This window comes from Schistocerca gregaria, chromosome 7, assembly GCF_023897955.1.
Source record: "Schistocerca gregaria isolate iqSchGreg1 chromosome 7, iqSchGreg1.2, whole genome shotgun sequence".
Lineage (NCBI taxonomy): Eukaryota > Metazoa > Arthropoda > Insecta > Orthoptera > Acrididae > Schistocerca > Schistocerca gregaria.
The window spans coordinates 405,230,086-405,246,934 of NC_064926.1; the positions used below are offsets into that span (position 1 = coordinate 405,230,086).

The window sequence follows — 16,849 nt, forward strand, 5'->3', positions numbered from 1 at the left end:
GGTTTTATCAACGGGAGCTTTTTACTGATGAAGTGACTTTTACCAATCACGGTAATGTGAATTTGCATAGTATGCATTACTGGTCAACAGAGAACCCTCATTGGCTCAGACAGGTGCAGTGTGTAAACTTTTAGATGGTAGACCTCTCACTAGTCCTGAATCGGTAAACGTCGGGAGGCTTTGGTAGGCACGCAGTTTTGACTGCTGCCAACATTACGTAGCTGACTGTGTTGTACAAGGTAGCCATTGCCGTCTGCTTCGATATTGTTTTGCGCTGTACTGTTCTGCTTGTTTTTATTGTGCAGTGGTGCTAAACATTATCAAAATGAGTGAATAGGCAGTTGTTGGCCCATCTCTGGAGTCACCAAGAACCCCTACCGCTAGGCCTACGGTTAGAAGGAAACCAGTATTACGTAGTGATGCTCACAAAATTATATTGCGTGTGATTGAATTCTGCGAAAGGGAAAGGGAGTAGAAAAAATTGCTTCACCCCATTTACAAATCTTCAGTGAGAGCTGCTACATACACAGGACAAAGCATGCGTAGCATTGGAAGATTCAAACAGTTTTCCAAAAATCATCCTGGCGTATCACCACAAACGCCTGGCAAGAAAAGGTGAGTTTCCATTTCAGATATTTTGTTCGCGATCACTTCGAAGGAGCCCCCTATTTGGTCCGAATTACCTTATATTTCATTTTTCCCTTGCTACCGTATTGCTTTGTATGGAAACACCACTGGTTACTGCATTATTTCGAAACACATTCATATTACAGTACATTTCCAAATTCAAAAAACTACATGCAGTGCAGAAGGCATTTTCTTATAAATCTTTCTCTCTTTTTTAACTTAGGAAAAGAAGTGGAGAAATCGAAGTAATGATCGATGATTTCAACCAGCGTGTCATTCGCGACACGATAGCGGAATTTTATTCAGTGTGGAAGATTGTGCCGAGCCTGCGAACACTGCTTCCAGTTTTGCACGACACAATAAGGTTGGAAGTGGAGTATTGTCTCGCTGAGAAAAGTACTTTTGTCTATGGGATTCATATGGCATAAGGTGGAAAACAAGAGTAATGTGTTGTTAGAACGTCCAGACATTGTGCACTGGTGATCTCGTTTCATTGTTTACATAAAGAACTTCAGGGAAGCAGGCAGAGAAATATTTTATCTTGATGAATCGTGGATTGATAATAACTTAACATTTAATAAATGTTGGCAGAGGAAGGGTGAATTACTTGAAGAGAGTGTCGTTGGTATCACTGCATGGGGTAGCTCATCGAGAAGACTGATAGTTGCAAGTGTCGGATCCAAGAATGGGTTCGTCAAGGAAGGGCAACTTATGTTCTGGGAAAAGTCGACAAAGGGCGATTATCACGATCAGATGAATTCGGCAAACTTTGAGAAGTGGTTCAGAGAGAAGGTACTGACAAATCTCCCGCCTAATTCAGTAATAGTTATGGATAACGCTCCTTACCATAACAGGCAAACAGAGAGAACTTCAACGAAGTTTGACATGAGAGTGCAAATGCTGGAGTGGTTGCAATGCAGAAATATCACCTGTGATGAGAGTATGAGGAAGGACGTGCTGTATGCTAAAGTACCAGCGAATAAGCCACCTGAGAAGTCTTTGCTGTAAACCTTTTGGCTGAAAGCAAAGGCCACCATGTCGTTCGCTCGCCACCTGCAACTTAAACACAATCGAATTAGCATGGGCGAAGATGAAAAGGCAAATTAGGGAGCACAACATATCAGGGGATTTGGCTGCCACAAACATGCTGAATCGTGTGGATGCACACACTGGACTCGCATTCGGGAGGACGACGGTTCAATCCCGTCTCCAGCCATTCTGATTTAGGTTTTCCGTGATTTCCATAAATCGTTTCAGGCAAATGCCGGGGTGGTTCCTTTAAAGGAGCACGGCCGATTTCCTTCCCAATCCTTCCCTAACCCGAGCTTGCGCTCCGTCTCTAATGACCTCGTTGTCGACGGGACGTTAAACACTAACCACCACCACCACCACCATCTTGTGGATGCAGCTTTCCAATCGGTTACTGCCAATGATTGGAAGGGATGTTGCAAGAAAGTTAAAGAAACAGAAGAAGAATATTGGGCACGCGATGGTGTCATCGAAATTGCTGTAGACGAAATTATCTTTAACACAGCCACATCAGATGTAAGTGAAGAAGACTCAGACACACAAACGGAAGACAGTGACAGTGAAAGCGATTGATCACATGGCATGAAATGTTTTTACAAAAGATCACAGCTTGAATAAATAACAAAAACAATCTCCTATTAGTTTGTTGTAAATTGTATTTCTGTTCTATTTTAATCAAACACAGAAACGGAACATAGTGACAGTGAAAGTGGTGGACCACATGGCTTTAAATGTTTTTACAAAAGTATGACATCTCGAATAAATACGAAAAACAATCTGGCATTTATTGCGTCGTAAATTTAATTCTATTTCAGACTGTTTCCTTTGCTTGCGATAAGCGTATTTCATTGCTGCAGTTAAGATATTTATTAAACACTAGCTGTATGCCAGTGCTTCGCAACAGAAGAAATTTCGGAAAGTTGTTGACCGATTGATTTAAAATTTTGGCACAACGTTTTTTAGGAATACGCCTGTGGTTTTATATACTTTTTTTAACACATTTGCGAAGCTTGTTGCGGATAGTGTTAGTAGTGAAAAAATAATAGAACAAAACGTCATGCCCGATGCGGCACTTTTTCACGCTTCTCGATGTTTACCACATATCTCCTGACTTATATGTCGTAAAGAGACATAAATTTGCTGGCGCATTTACTGATATATGCAGATACTGTATGAGAAATATGTTGCGATTAGTTAATAATAATGAAATAATACATTGAAACGTCATGCCTACTGTGGCAGATTTACTGTATGTACTGAGAAAATGTAGTAAGCGACAACCTTTTTTCCTTTCATTATTTTGTGGAGGATGTCAGCGAGAAAATTTTTCGTAAGGTTTGAAATTGTATGTAACGTTTGTTGCTAGTCGCTAAGTACTCTCATTCTCAAATAGTGGATGCATAAATCTGGGTATTTTCCCGCAGTGGCATCTCATTGTTTATGATGTCATATCTCCTCAAGAATGTGTGTCATTTCTTATTTTTTTCAGCTAGGAACCTTTGTGGGCGTACAGAAAACAAATCACCAAAATTTCATCGCAATCGGATGAATGGTTTGGGAACGAACAGACGGCAGACATACATACATTCATTTTTATATATAGAGATTAACATTAACAAAATTAAGGATTTCCGTAATAGTCTTTTACACTTGTAATAGAACATTTTCAGATACATCACCCTCTTCTATACTTTAATTAACATCTTTACTATAAAAATAAAAATAAAATGTTAAATATTTGAATAATAGTTGTGACTGACTGAAATAAAAGTTCCTCTTTCATTGAACACTTTTATTGAACTCATAGGCTACAATCGTTTATAAGAGCTATCACCCTCATTGCTACCAAGCACAGAGTGATCGCTTCCTGCTGCATCCCATCTACCAGCTACCAAAGTGTGTGTTTGTGAGTCTTTTTATTGTCTATCTACCAACGCTTTCCCGTTTGGGAAGTCATGGAATCTTTGTTTTTAATATATTTTTCCCATGTGGAATGTTTCTTTCTATTTTATTTATATCATGAATTTATAATAATATACTTAATATTTTTTGGCCTGTAAAGTAGTGACACCTCAGCTGAAGTTGCAGGCCGGCTCATGTGGGTAACATCTGTAACAGTGAAGCTACAACATATTGCAAGTGTGAAGCTAACTGCTGTCTGATTCTACATGGACTGTGTAGATGGCAACATCACAGTCTGTACCTGTACCTGTAGCTTATGGCACATGACTTCTTCCCCTCCCCTCTTCTAGCAGTTCATGCTACAGTATTGTGTTGCTCTCAAATACTCTTCCTAAACTTGTCCTTCTACCTTTGGTTAGAAGAAACATTTCGTTTTAGCCAACAATTCCCATACTGACTCGTCAATTAGGCAAGGATTCCCAATACTCATACCAGAGTCTTGCAGGCGGGCTGTTTCATTAGTTAACTTGGCACACAGGAATCAGTTCATACTCTCGTGTTATTTTGGATGTACATTGTCTTTTCAAGAGACAAACATAGTTATGTAAGAAATCTGTGCTATAATCTGAAGATTGGTTTATGTTTCAAACTGGTAACAGAAAGTTAAATAAATAAATAAATGGATGAGACTGTGGTTTGTGGCATAGTTTTTATGATAGTTACATTTCTCTGCAGTCAGCAGTTCTTGAGCATTATAGGTAAGATAAAATCTGGAAAATACTCTGCATTTAAAATTCTTCATTCTTATAAGCTTTATCACCATATGTTTTATATAAGTGGGTACATTCTTTATATCATTGGGTATATGCCAAGTTTATGTGCCAAGTTCAAGCGACTGCTGAAATAATACCAGTTTATCCTGCACCTCAGAAGTGTGCTGTCAGTTGTGCTCTTTTTCTTTTATTTGTGTATTTTTAACATATTTGGAACTAAAATATAGAGTCCCTCCAAGTGACTGTACATGAAAATTAACTTCTGAATTTTCAGAAAGACATGCCCATGAATAATATTACCTACATGTGGAACACTCACAATTTTTGTATTTCCAGGCTTAATTGCAGTCAGTTGTCACTTATGATCTAGCAAATATTTTTATTCAGTCTGCGACTACAAATAAACATTATTTACAGCATTTTCTTAGCTATTCCATAATTAAAGATGTGCTCAGCTGCAGATATCTGCTGTTCCAAGTAATTACAAGAAAAGAGATGGAAATATTCTCCTGCAGATCTGCAAATATTGGCAGTATTTAATTACTTTGCTTTTGAGATTTCAAGGACAATACTGATATAATTTTTGTTTGTATACATTGTGATATCAGTGTACAGCAGATGTTCTCAAACATATTTAGATCTGTGCCCCTGCCCTCTCTTTGACATGATGGGAAGACACCACATTGTCATTGCCAATTTTATTTATTTATTTGTACAATATTTGTTACATTCATGTGTTTACAAGTCTGTCTTTCTGGATCCAAACTTCTAATGAACAAAATTTCACTTCCTCCTTTCATTAAAGTGACAAATTCTCTGCATGAAATTCTCTTAAGCTGAGGAGGACTGGTGGCATGCGTAAACACGTTCAGAGCACACAGGGACAGGTACGAAAGTGCGCGCTTTAACACGTCCAGAGCAGTTAAAGGGCTGCTTCACAACCTGTGCCATCCGAATTCTACTAGTTTCACTCAACTACATAAATGGGAAATACCCTTGCAACACATTCTGCGACCCACTGTACCCTTAACATCAATATTTGCTAGCCTTCATCTCACACATGCTTCCATCCCCCCCACTCCCCACCCCCCCTCACTTTACTAATGCCACTCTTATATTCTCCTCTCACCTCTGTTTCCCGCTGCACACCTCCTTGACATTGTGTGCCACACACAACTCTCCCTTCCTGTACCAGACCAAACTCACCAGGGCCTTGTTTCTTTGCTGTACACTTGCCGCCTTTTCTTCCCAGCCATTAGCCTGTTCCTCCCAGCCATTAGCCTGTTCCTCCCAACATTCCTCCCCCCACCTCCTTCCTCCTCTCACCCGTGCCATCCAATACAATCTATCCCCTCCCCTCACAATATGTGTGTCCTGGTTGTTCAGGGAGAACATCATCCAAAAGCTTTGCAATGTTTGCAGTTTTGATTGTGAGTCAACCAACTGCTCAACACGTAAATTATACGATGAGCACCTGTAGCCTTGTCCCTTATCATAATAGTATGAAATGGGTGACAGCTTAATTACACTTCTGTACTAGTTCAAGGTGGCGACATCAAGATGGTGGTTTATTTTGGACAGAACAGCATTTTGTAAATACTTCTCTGATGAACGGCAGTAGTAAGCTTACCTAAAAGTTGTGTGATATTTATACACCTATCTACCACTCAGTGTCTTAAGTTGTAACATTAATCCTAGACGCAAGACACTGATTACAAAAGGCCCCATTACACCATGTTATGGCACCTCACAGGTAGCAGCAAAAAAAATTATAGCCCCTTTTAACTTCAGATCGGTATCGTTACATTTTCCTTCTTCCTGTAGAAGCCATTTTAATCTACCTCTTGAAAGTTGGGTAAGAACATACATGGCAAAGCTTTCATTACGTTGACCACACTTGCTGTGTGGGAAAGACCTTGAAGTGGATGGTCAGCTGCCGCTCTGTCTTTATTTTAGGATCCAGACAGATCCTTGTTTGCTTTCAGTTTGGAAGCAGGGAATATCGAACTTGCATTGACCGTCTGACCCTCCTGGGGGCAGTTATTAAACAGTCTCTCCTGCATTCACAGGTATTTTTTTCATCTTGAGAAGTCTTTGATATTACTCAGAGGCATATCATTCTCAGATAGCTCCATGGACGGGGTTTCTGGGGAATCTGAACCTTTATTCCTAAGGTCCCTCCCTTTTCTCACATTATTTTCAATAAGGATTTGACAGTATCTTGGGCCGGAGTTTCTAACAAGGGTGTGATATCCCTTAAGGCACTGCTTCAACTTTGTGGCAGCATATGCAGTTGCTATTACAGTATTACATTCACTGTTAGTGACAATGTGCATGCTCCCTATTCGTGGTTGACATCTCAGTTTTTAGCTCATCTTCTGTCATTGCAAGTAGCTGGTGCCAGCTACTTCTGACAATTAGTTGGTTGGAGGAATTGGCAGATAAAATAGGTTTTAGATATTTGACTCTGAAATCCGTGTGTCCTTTTTAGCTGTCCACACACTTTTTTTTTAAATTTGCCTGAATGAAGGACAGCATTTACAATTATAATAGGTGAGGTTTAAGGGCTTTACTTTTGATTCAAAACTTATTTGGCTGACAATTGGAACTGGTGAATCTGTGTAACACCTTCAGAGCTGATGGATCCAGCAGGAACTCACTAACAAAATCATGTCCACAAAGAGTTGGAACTATATAGTATTAACCACTCATCGGCAACGTGGAGAAAATTCTTCACCAAGCATGCATTAAACTGATGTATCAGAGCAACAACAGAATTACATACTTGCTGAGGACCTCCAAAGATGCTGTCAATGCATTACACACCTTGGGATTTAGTAGGGTAACTGCAAAGTAACATACATCAGAAAGATCGTGTGAGCTATCAGAATACAGAAGAGCACGACAGTCACACATATGGGTAGGACAACGACAACATAAATCTTCAGTGGCAGAACACCAAAATGAATGTGTTGAATAATAGGTTTGAGGAAACAAACTTTCTAGCTAGGCAGCCACTCACTTTCAAAAGGAAGGTGCAAGAACCTATCATAGTGATCAAGCAGCCCACCAATAAGGACTGCAATAATGACTTGGCTTTCAGCAATAGTTAGCGTACAAACACAGTGCATTTGCAAGGCTATCCCATTATGTTCAGCCACAAACACTTCTGCAGAAGATACACAACGTACTGTTCCATCCTTGTGGTGACCAACACTGCAGCAACAGCACCACATCAGAAAATCGACTCTTTTATGATTCATCCACATGGGCCCAAAAGTTCTACCTTTAGTTACGAATAATGAAGCACAACAGCTTCCTTCTTCTTCATTCCATACATGATGACAAATTTGATTCATGCTCCTATTCAGGGATTAAGGTTCAGTGATGTAGTTGATCTAGTGGGTTTATAGTTGCATTGATTCATTAGTACTACATAGCCAGTGACGGCCACATGCAATAGTGGCTGAAGTGTTGGTAGATCTTGGTAGATCATTTTCCAGTTCGACACAGTCTACAACGCAGCAAAAGTTATGTAAATCATTTCCTGCTGTGAATAGGTTATTAAGAGAGTTTTTACTTGTCATGACTGCAACTTTTTCCATCCTTGTTCGTCTTAAATTGTGGTTTATTAGTAGCTAAACTAAAGTAAGAAAATTATGCTGGCTTTTTTTATTTTTGTTGCCTATGACTGACAACATTTGCTTTGAAGACAAAGATATGCTTTTTGATTCAACATTTCTATTTTTGCTCCCCCAACTGAATTTATAATTATGTTTTGGTTGCATGATGTTTTACAAATGTGCGGAAACCTCTTGCTGGTTCCCAGTAGCACAGAGGTGATTCAAAAGGTTGTGCACAAATTGAAGGAGCTAATAGAAGAATCAAAATAGATCCACTTTGGAATAGGTTGGTCTTGGAAGTAATCCTGAACCAGAGTAAGCTTTAGAATGTCAGAACCAACAAGGTCAATCAGTTTTCATATGCCTCAAGTTCAGCAGAGATAAGGTACTGTTTACTCACCAAGTTGTACAATGAGAGGCAGAAAGATTGCTTGGCCCGAATCATTTAGAGTCCAACAAGAGAGCATTGCACATGCCCAAGCTCAGAACTTGCACATGCCCAAGCTCAGAACTGCCTGTGCTCACAACTCTAGCAGTCTGTGGAGCGTCAGCTAGGTATGTACATCGTAAAATAGAAGCAGTATAATAGTTAGGATACAGTAGATGTTGAGATTCATTGCAGTTTAACTCATCGTATTATTTCTTTTGAAAATGATTATTTGAGCACATAGAAATGGTTGAAATAGAAGAACTCCACGTCGGTAGAATTTCTACGACGATGAGTGTTTCACATCTGTTTCAATGGCCTAGTGGATAGGCTCATGATTTGCAAATGTAAAGGATGAGTGTTCGAATCTAGCTGAAGCCAGTTGTAATTTTTTTAAATTTAGACTTGAGCAGGTAATATTTTAAACCTTAATTTGCTACAAATTATGCAGTTGTAGACTTTTCTAGGTTCCACATTGTGTCAAAAGATTCCATTTGATAGTAGTCTAACCTTTAAATAAACAGACAAATGCTCATAGTAAAAAATATTGAAAATCGATATATTTATTTGTCATTACTTCGACCGCCACCTGGTCTGTCTATCGTTTTCAGCTAAGAGTAACATATCTGTTGATTGGCATATTTTTCTAAGTCCTTACACGTGGGCTACATGAGCGAGCTGGTGTGCCTTCCAGTCTCTGTTGTTTGCAGTTTAATATTCGTTTTTCAGCTACAATAGGCCTATTCGACCGTTACGCTAAAAAGAAGGTAGTGTGTCCGCTTACTGTACTGGTAGCTGCAATATGTGTTGGATTGAGTCTCACCACAGCTTTTCTTTTTTTTATCTTTTCACAAATGTTTCATGCTTTATTTACTTTTTGTGTTAAATTATATATTCTGTTTTTCAGTTTTTTCACTTTTCTTTTCAATAAAAAATTAATTTTGGTTTTTGAATTTGATGTCTAGAAGTAATCTTCCATGGAAGGTAATATTTATCTGATGTCCCATAACAATAAAATAATCATCCTTGCCTTGGATACGTTCTAAACTTCCTGTACCGATGTAAGACATGCAACATTTCTCACCTACGCGTCCACTTCTAGCATGTGTGGCCACGAATCGCATGTCGTATTATTGCCCATCTGTGCAGTAAATCTCTGCTTGTAGATTCAATTGTGCACTAGTCAGAATAGATGACTTTCCTCCACTCGACATCTCAGGTGTCATTGTGTCCACAGCTTGTTTGTTAGACAATGGTTCTTTGATAGGAGTATGACGGGACCTGATTCCATGGCTCTTTAATCTTCTTAGAGCAGTTGTCGACGAGCCCGGGAAATCTGAAGTTCTCCTTACTGGATGTGTGACAAGGAGCATTCGGGGCTGCCCTGACCAATTATTCATTTTAACTTTGTATAGAGACTTGGGGTCTTCTAGGTGTTGGACATCTCACTACCTCACCATTACCTACAAATCATCTAATCTACATCCTTGCAGTGGAAGCATCAATGCCATAACATCGGGCCTCAGATGCACTAACTCCATTTTCAAAGAGAGGAAACATTCGCTTGCGAACATTCACACCGGCCATTTTTAAGCAGGCTTCTGATGTATGCCAATCAGCTGATGTGTTTCTCTTAGCTGAAAACAATAGAGATACTGGGTGCCGGTCGAAGTATTTACAAATAAATACATCCATTTTCAATATTTTTACTATGACCATTTCTCTGTCTGTTTCAGGATTAGACTGTTATAAAATGGAATCTTGTGAAAGAATGTGGAACCTAGAAAAGCTTACAACTGCACAGTTTATGGTGAATTAAGGTTTAAAATATTACCTGCACAAAAAAAAAAAAAAAAATGAAAATTGGCTCCAGTTAGATTAAAACGCTTATCCTTTATGTTTGCAAACTGTCAGCCTATCCACTCAGCCATTGATACAGATGTGAAACACTTGTAATCATAGTAAATATAACTACGTGGAGTTCTTATACTTCAACCGTTTCTATGTGCTCGAATAATGATTTTCAAAAGAAATCATATTATGAGTTTAATTGCAATGAATCTAGACATATACTGTATCCTAACTATTATATTGATTCTATTTGATGATGGTAAATACCAAGCTGAAGCTCCACAGACCACTAGAGTTGTGAACACTGGCACTTCTGAAATTGGACATGCACAATGTTCTGTTCTTTGGCTCTAAACTACTTGGGTTGGTGTTCAAAATGGTGACCACCACATTAAATATACACGAAACATTTGTGCATAGAAAATTCTGGTGCACCAGAGGCTGTAAGTTCCTGGCAATAAGTATTGCTTTATCTGGAACTGGTGTAACATATCCAAGCCTTCTGAAATGGCAAACAAAAAAGGAAAGATTAAGCTGTGACAGGTCAGGGGAGTGAAGTGGCCATGCAACTGTGGCTTCCGAGCTGATCCAATGTCTGAGAACTGTGCAGGTCCTCAATGTAGTTGCGTAGACATCTGACAACACATTATAAGTGATACATCCTCTGACAGTTGATGACCTTATGGTGCATAGGCATTGACTGTCACTGACAGCTTTCACTGGCTCAGACTAATGTCTAAGACCATAAGGTTCCATCCCAGAGTTGTTTATTTCAATTCCTCTATAGTGACCATGATGAGTGACCATTATTGCAGATAGGTTAGCTATGATACATGGATATCTGCAATTTATCATCATTGATATGGTTGCAGTGATGTTCCAGAAGGTATTGTAATTATGTTATGGCAGCAGCTTACTTGTTAAATAATCTCTTTATTTCATAACAAGTACAATGGTGGAGACAGTACTGGAGAGGTGGCCAACACCCTTCATGACAGAGGCTGGCCTCATTCGACGAAGCATACTGGTGTCAGCAGTATGGCTTATGGGCAGATTATGGTGTGTTCAGTCAGGCAGTGGTGGTGGTTGGTAGAATGGTGTGGTCAGCAGAGTTGCTGTTGCAGGATGGTGGGTGACAGTTGGCAGTGGGCAGCAAAGGCAGTCACGGCAGCTGGCCAGTTTACATCTCTCGGTGAGAAAAACACGGGCAGTGAAGTCAAATCGTGACCCCTGACATGGAAGATGCCAGAGGTGTGTGCTCTTATATGGTGATGAGCTGCAACTGTGTGTGCATGCTCAGTAGGTGACAGCTAGGCAGCTATATAACCCAGGCTTGAACTACAGCCCATCAGGAAGATGACCAGCAGCAGGTGAGAATCACGCAGCTATCTGCAGACAAGTCCCATGTCAGCAGCATCCAAACTCGGCCATGGCTGTAGCTTGCTGCTAGTGAAGACATTGCATATTGCCTGTCTGAATTAGGCAGTATATATGCAATCCTGGCTAGCTAGTGTTTGTGGAACAACAGCACTCTAGGCTTCTTAAGTTATAACAGGTCGGAGATGCTGGATGTAACTGTTGGGCAGTGATGACTTATTTTGTCCCAGATTTTCCATCGTGTCAATGCCTCCAGGAGTCTTGTTGGTGCCATAATGTGTCATAACGTCTTCTTTAAGAAGTCCCAGACAGCTATTTTGGCAATGTCAGCCTACAAAATGCATGTTCTTGTGCCAGGACAGGTAGTTATTGAGGTGTCTTGTGACGCCTGCCTTGTTGTTGTTGTCTTCAGTCCTGAGACTGGTTTGATACAGCTCTCCATGCTACTCTATCCTGTGCAAGCTGCTTCATCTCCCAGTACCTACTGCAACCTACATCCTTTTGAATCTGCTTAGTGTACTCATCTCTCGGTCTCTCTCTACGATTTTTACCCTCCACGCTGCCCTCCAATGCTAAATTTGCGATCCCTTTGGGCCCTAAAAACATGTCCTACCAACCGATCCCTTCTTCTAGTCAAGTTGTGCCACAAACTTCTCTTCTCCCCAATCCTATTCAATACCTCCTCATTAGTTACGTGATCTATCCACCTTATCTTCAGTATTCTTCTGTAGCACCACATTTCGAAAGCTTCTATTCTCTTCTTGTCCAAACTAGTTATCGTCCATGTTTCACTTCCATACATGCCTACACTCCAAACAAATACTTTCAGAAACGACTTCCTGATACATAAATCTATATTTGATGTTAACAAATTTCTCTTCTTCAGAAACGCTTTCCTTGCCATTGCCAGTCTACATTTTATATCCTCTCTACTTCGACCATCATCAGTTATTTTACTTCCTAAATAGCAAAACTCCTTTACTACTTTAAGTGTCTCATTTCCTAATATAATTCCCTCAGCATCACCCGATTTAATTTGACTACATTCCATTATCCTCGTTTTGGTTTTGTTAATGTTCATCTTATATCCTCGTTTCAAGACACTGTCCATTCCGTTCAACTGCTCTTCCAAGTCCTTTGCCATCTCTGACAGAATTACAATGTCATCGGCGAACCTCGAAAGTTTTTACTTCGTCTCAATGAATTTTAATACCGCCTGCCTTATGAAGTCGTTTTGCTCGATTTGTCATAAGAGCCATTTGCTTTTCTGGTTGGAACCATGATGCGACAACTCGTTATCAGTTCCTTAATTTTATGCAACTTTTTGAATTGCCCTGTATAATGAATGTTTTCATTGTACTGGCACTGCATTGGGAAACATTAACACCCATGAAAATTTCATTAACAGCTTTTTTTCTAAAAATACATTTGATATTCCATTTACCACAATGTTTGTATCATGTAGAAACAAAACAAATGTGGCGTATAGAAATGTTAAGGTTGAAATGTCATTACTGTACACAAGGGTCATAAGATGGGAGCTTATGAGACACTTTATGTAATTAATTCATATTTGCATGAAGACTTAATAATGAAGTATAGGATGCCATAATATTTTATATTACTGAAAAGGAAACAGTGATTTACATTCAGATGCCTTTGCTTAACAGAGTGCACCTGTAATGTTTAACGGGTTAAATACATTCTCTCTGTGTGTAAATAACCTTCTAGGCATCAGAACAATTTAGAAATCCAAATTGTTAGTGTTGCAACTAAATATTAAGCAAATTAATATTGCCAGAATGAGTTTTCACTCTGCAGCGGAGTGTGCGCTGATATGAAACTCCCTGGCAGATTAAAACTGTGTGCCCGACCGAGACTCGAACTCGGGACCTTTGCTTTGGCGGGCAAGTGCTCCACCATCTGAGCTACCGAAGCACGACTCACGCCCGGTACTCACAGCTTTACTTCTGCCAGTATCTCGTCTCCTACCTCCCAAACTTTACCGAAGCTCTTCTGCGAACCTTGCAGAACCAGCACTCCTGAAAGAAAGGATACTGCGGAGACATGGCTTAGCCACAGCCTGGGGGATGTTTCCAGAATGAGATTCTCACTCTGCAGCGGAGTGTGCGCTGATATGAAACCGGGCGTGAGTCGTGCTTCGGTAGCTCAGATGGTAGAGCACGTGCCCGCGAAAGGCAAAGGTCCCGAGTTCGAGTCTCGGTTGGGCACACAGTTTTAATCTGCCAGGAAGTTTCATATCAGCAGAGTTCTACTTGATAATCTCAGAGATGCAACTCTTGTGCCAAATGCTATTTGATTGGCATTTATAAACTACGAGGCCAAAATCTTTCTCTGAATATGTTGCTACATTAGGATTTTACTCGTTTTAATTGTTGGAGTTGGGATTCTTTCTCTGCAGTTTTTGTCTGCTGCAACTACATTAATAACCATATTATTTTATTGTAAATATTGATTTGACCTTGTGCATATATCATATTACATTATGAATCTACCACTTATGATACCTCGGACAGAAATTGGAAAGAAGATAATACAAATTGTGACCGTGCCTTACAAATCAAATACAAGACTTACGTTACAGAGCAGTGAATATAAATAAAAGTGTGGCACTGTGGTCTGACTTGGCCTGCTCTGTATTATTACACATATTTGATGATGCCAAGCTTACTTCGTTTACGTCTTGTGATAATGCCTCTTTGACTTTGTCAGGATACTATAAGGCTTCTTCTGTTTCATTCAGATCTGAAGGTGACCATTATGGACTGAATGAAATTAACTGTTTGTGATGCTTGACTGGAATCAAATAAAGGAGTTCTGCACTCTCCGAATCACAGTATTTATTTCTTACCGTGTTGTGATTTGTGAAAATAAATATTGTGCGTGAGATATAAAAAAAAAAAGAAGAATATATTGGTTGAGACAAGGGAAAAATTATTCAAGTGCGTTGAATGTTGGAGTATAGAAAACTTATGTTTACATAGGAGCACTTAAACCATGTGATTCTTCTGACATGCTCTCTGTAGGAAAAAATAGAGGAAAAGGAAGCAGTGAATGTAGTTTGCATAAAACTTGCTTTTTATGGCATGTTCACCTCATGTTATTTAGGTGCAGAATGCTTGACAGTATTTTATTCGTCTCTTGTTTGTTTAACAGGTGAAATTGGTCCATGGATTAATTAGTGAATATGTAATCAGGAGCCAACCAACAGATGGATGTCTGTCTACACTCGAAGCTGCTGCCCAAGCACTGTCACACTTAGAGGACCGTGCAGATGTGACAGATGTATTATTACGACCAATGCATGCACTGTGCAACTTTCAGTTAGATTATGGTGCGGTTACACACAGCAGCACGGAAGCAAGAGTACGCAATGGAACATATCCACGCCAGATAGGCAAACGTCTCAGTAGACTTTTGGCAGCTAATTCTGAAATTGATGACACCAGCTGTACCTGACAGCTAGAAGGTGGCTAGGTATTTAGGGAGAAATTACTTGCTTTTTTGCTTGGCCATTCATCATTTCTCCTCTAATGTGAAGGCTAATAAAGTCCATAGCAGACAAGATAAGAGTGGTCTGCAAATTAGGTGCAGTACGGTGCTCCAGATCTTGAGACAGATGAAGGTGATGGGAAAAGTAACACCGAGATTGTTGTTGTATTAGTGATGGCTGATTTGCTATTTGAATTCACTTTATTCCTCCAAATAACACCAAACAAATGTTCCTGTGGTATATGAATCCTCAGTCTGTTGCAATTTGCTCTGTCACCGGGAGTCTTGATCCATTCTCATTAAGATAAATATCTGGAAGCTCTTCCTTGATGATCATGTGCTCTAACCTGAGCATTTGTATCTGTGTATACTGGGGCATTACGATATTTGTTCTGTTTATGATAGCATAAAGATTTCCCATTCACATCTTGGCCAGTAGTGAATTTTCACATATATTTCTAGACAAATGAAGCCTACTTAAAAATCTCTCAAAGCAGGTTTGTGTTACTGTTACCAGTTCACCCAGTCAGAGAATATACTGTCATAAGATGGAATAATATGACATGATATTGAGAGTAAAATAGATAGTTATGCAACAGATTAAGCATTTCTCTTTGGGATACTGCCCTGCTCTTTATGTTATAGTCATTTCAGTTTATCTAACAGATGTTCTTGCATGCATAATTAAAGTGGCTGGCAGGAGAGAGAATATACAATTTGATTTTGGCTTTTTAAGTTTTGCCATATTGCTTGTGGACTGACAGCATATTATATGAAACAATGTAACTGCTGTACATTCATTTAAGTAGTGTTTTGAAACAATTTTATTTGTGAACTCTGTTACATTTTGTTTAACATAGCGTAAAACACTAGTTTGGATGGTATCTCATGTGCAATATGTTTGCTACCTTAAATCATGTATTGTGTACTGTGCCTTTTCTGGTGTCTTTTCAGAATTAGTTTCAACACTCAGAAAATTGTGGACTGACTTTGTGATTCTATTTTTGCCATAGTTGGTATTTACAATAATATAACTAAATATGTTTACAGTTAACATTGAGCCAGACTGAGATAATGACACTGTTTGTGCTTGTGAAGATGTATTTTAAACACTATATTGGAAATACAAGGTTGTAATGTGTTTGGTAATAGCATTTTTATGAAATGCTTTTTGTTTTTAGTGCCACTTGTATCAAAATAAATGCATTTTATGTCTTTTGCAGCTATGCTTAGAAAGGTTAATTTTGCTGTAAAATCATACATTCTTTAAGGATGTTGTTTATGTCAGAAGCTTTAGCTGAGGTACTAACTGGTTGTGCTTTAGTATGTTACACACCAGTAATATGCTAAAAAAAAGATCCTGCAAAATCAGTCATGCAATAATTTTTACAGTGTTTTCATCAGAAACTAACTGATAATGTTGCTAAATAAATATTGTGATACTTTATATTTTTGTTTTGGTCATGTGAATCATTTGATCCCAGCACAAGAATTTGTTAAAGTGGCAGTTAAAAAGTGTTTAACTATGGGCAATCAAGAACAGCAAATGTGTAAATGAGTCTAATTTTGCAAGATTCTGTTTTCCCATATAAGGCAATAGAAACAGTTGTAAAGAGTCACCCAATAGAACTTCCCACATTATAAATTTAAAAGTTACTGAAACAGCTTGGAAACTAAGTACCATGTTTTGAGTTGAATTACCCTGCGCTAATTGTAGCATCTTAACA

The 16,849-nt window shown here is 39.1% G+C and overlaps 1 protein-coding gene across 2 annotated transcripts in view; it reads left to right on the forward strand.

The window, feature by feature from the left end:
- Positions 1 to 16,569, forward strand: part of LOC126281317 (tRNA-uridine aminocarboxypropyltransferase 2) — a 39,736-nt gene extending 23,167 nt beyond the window's left edge. For both annotated transcript variants that reach the window (XM_049980165.1, XM_049980166.1), the window contains exon 4: positions 14,787 to 16,569. In XM_049980165.1, coding sequence (XP_049836122.1) covers positions 14,787 to 15,089 — 303 coding nt within the window. In that variant the 3' untranslated portion in view covers positions 15,090 to 16,569. The remainder of the gene's footprint in view (positions 1 to 14,786) is intronic.
- The last annotated feature ends 280 nt before the right edge of the window (positions 16,570 to 16,849 follow it).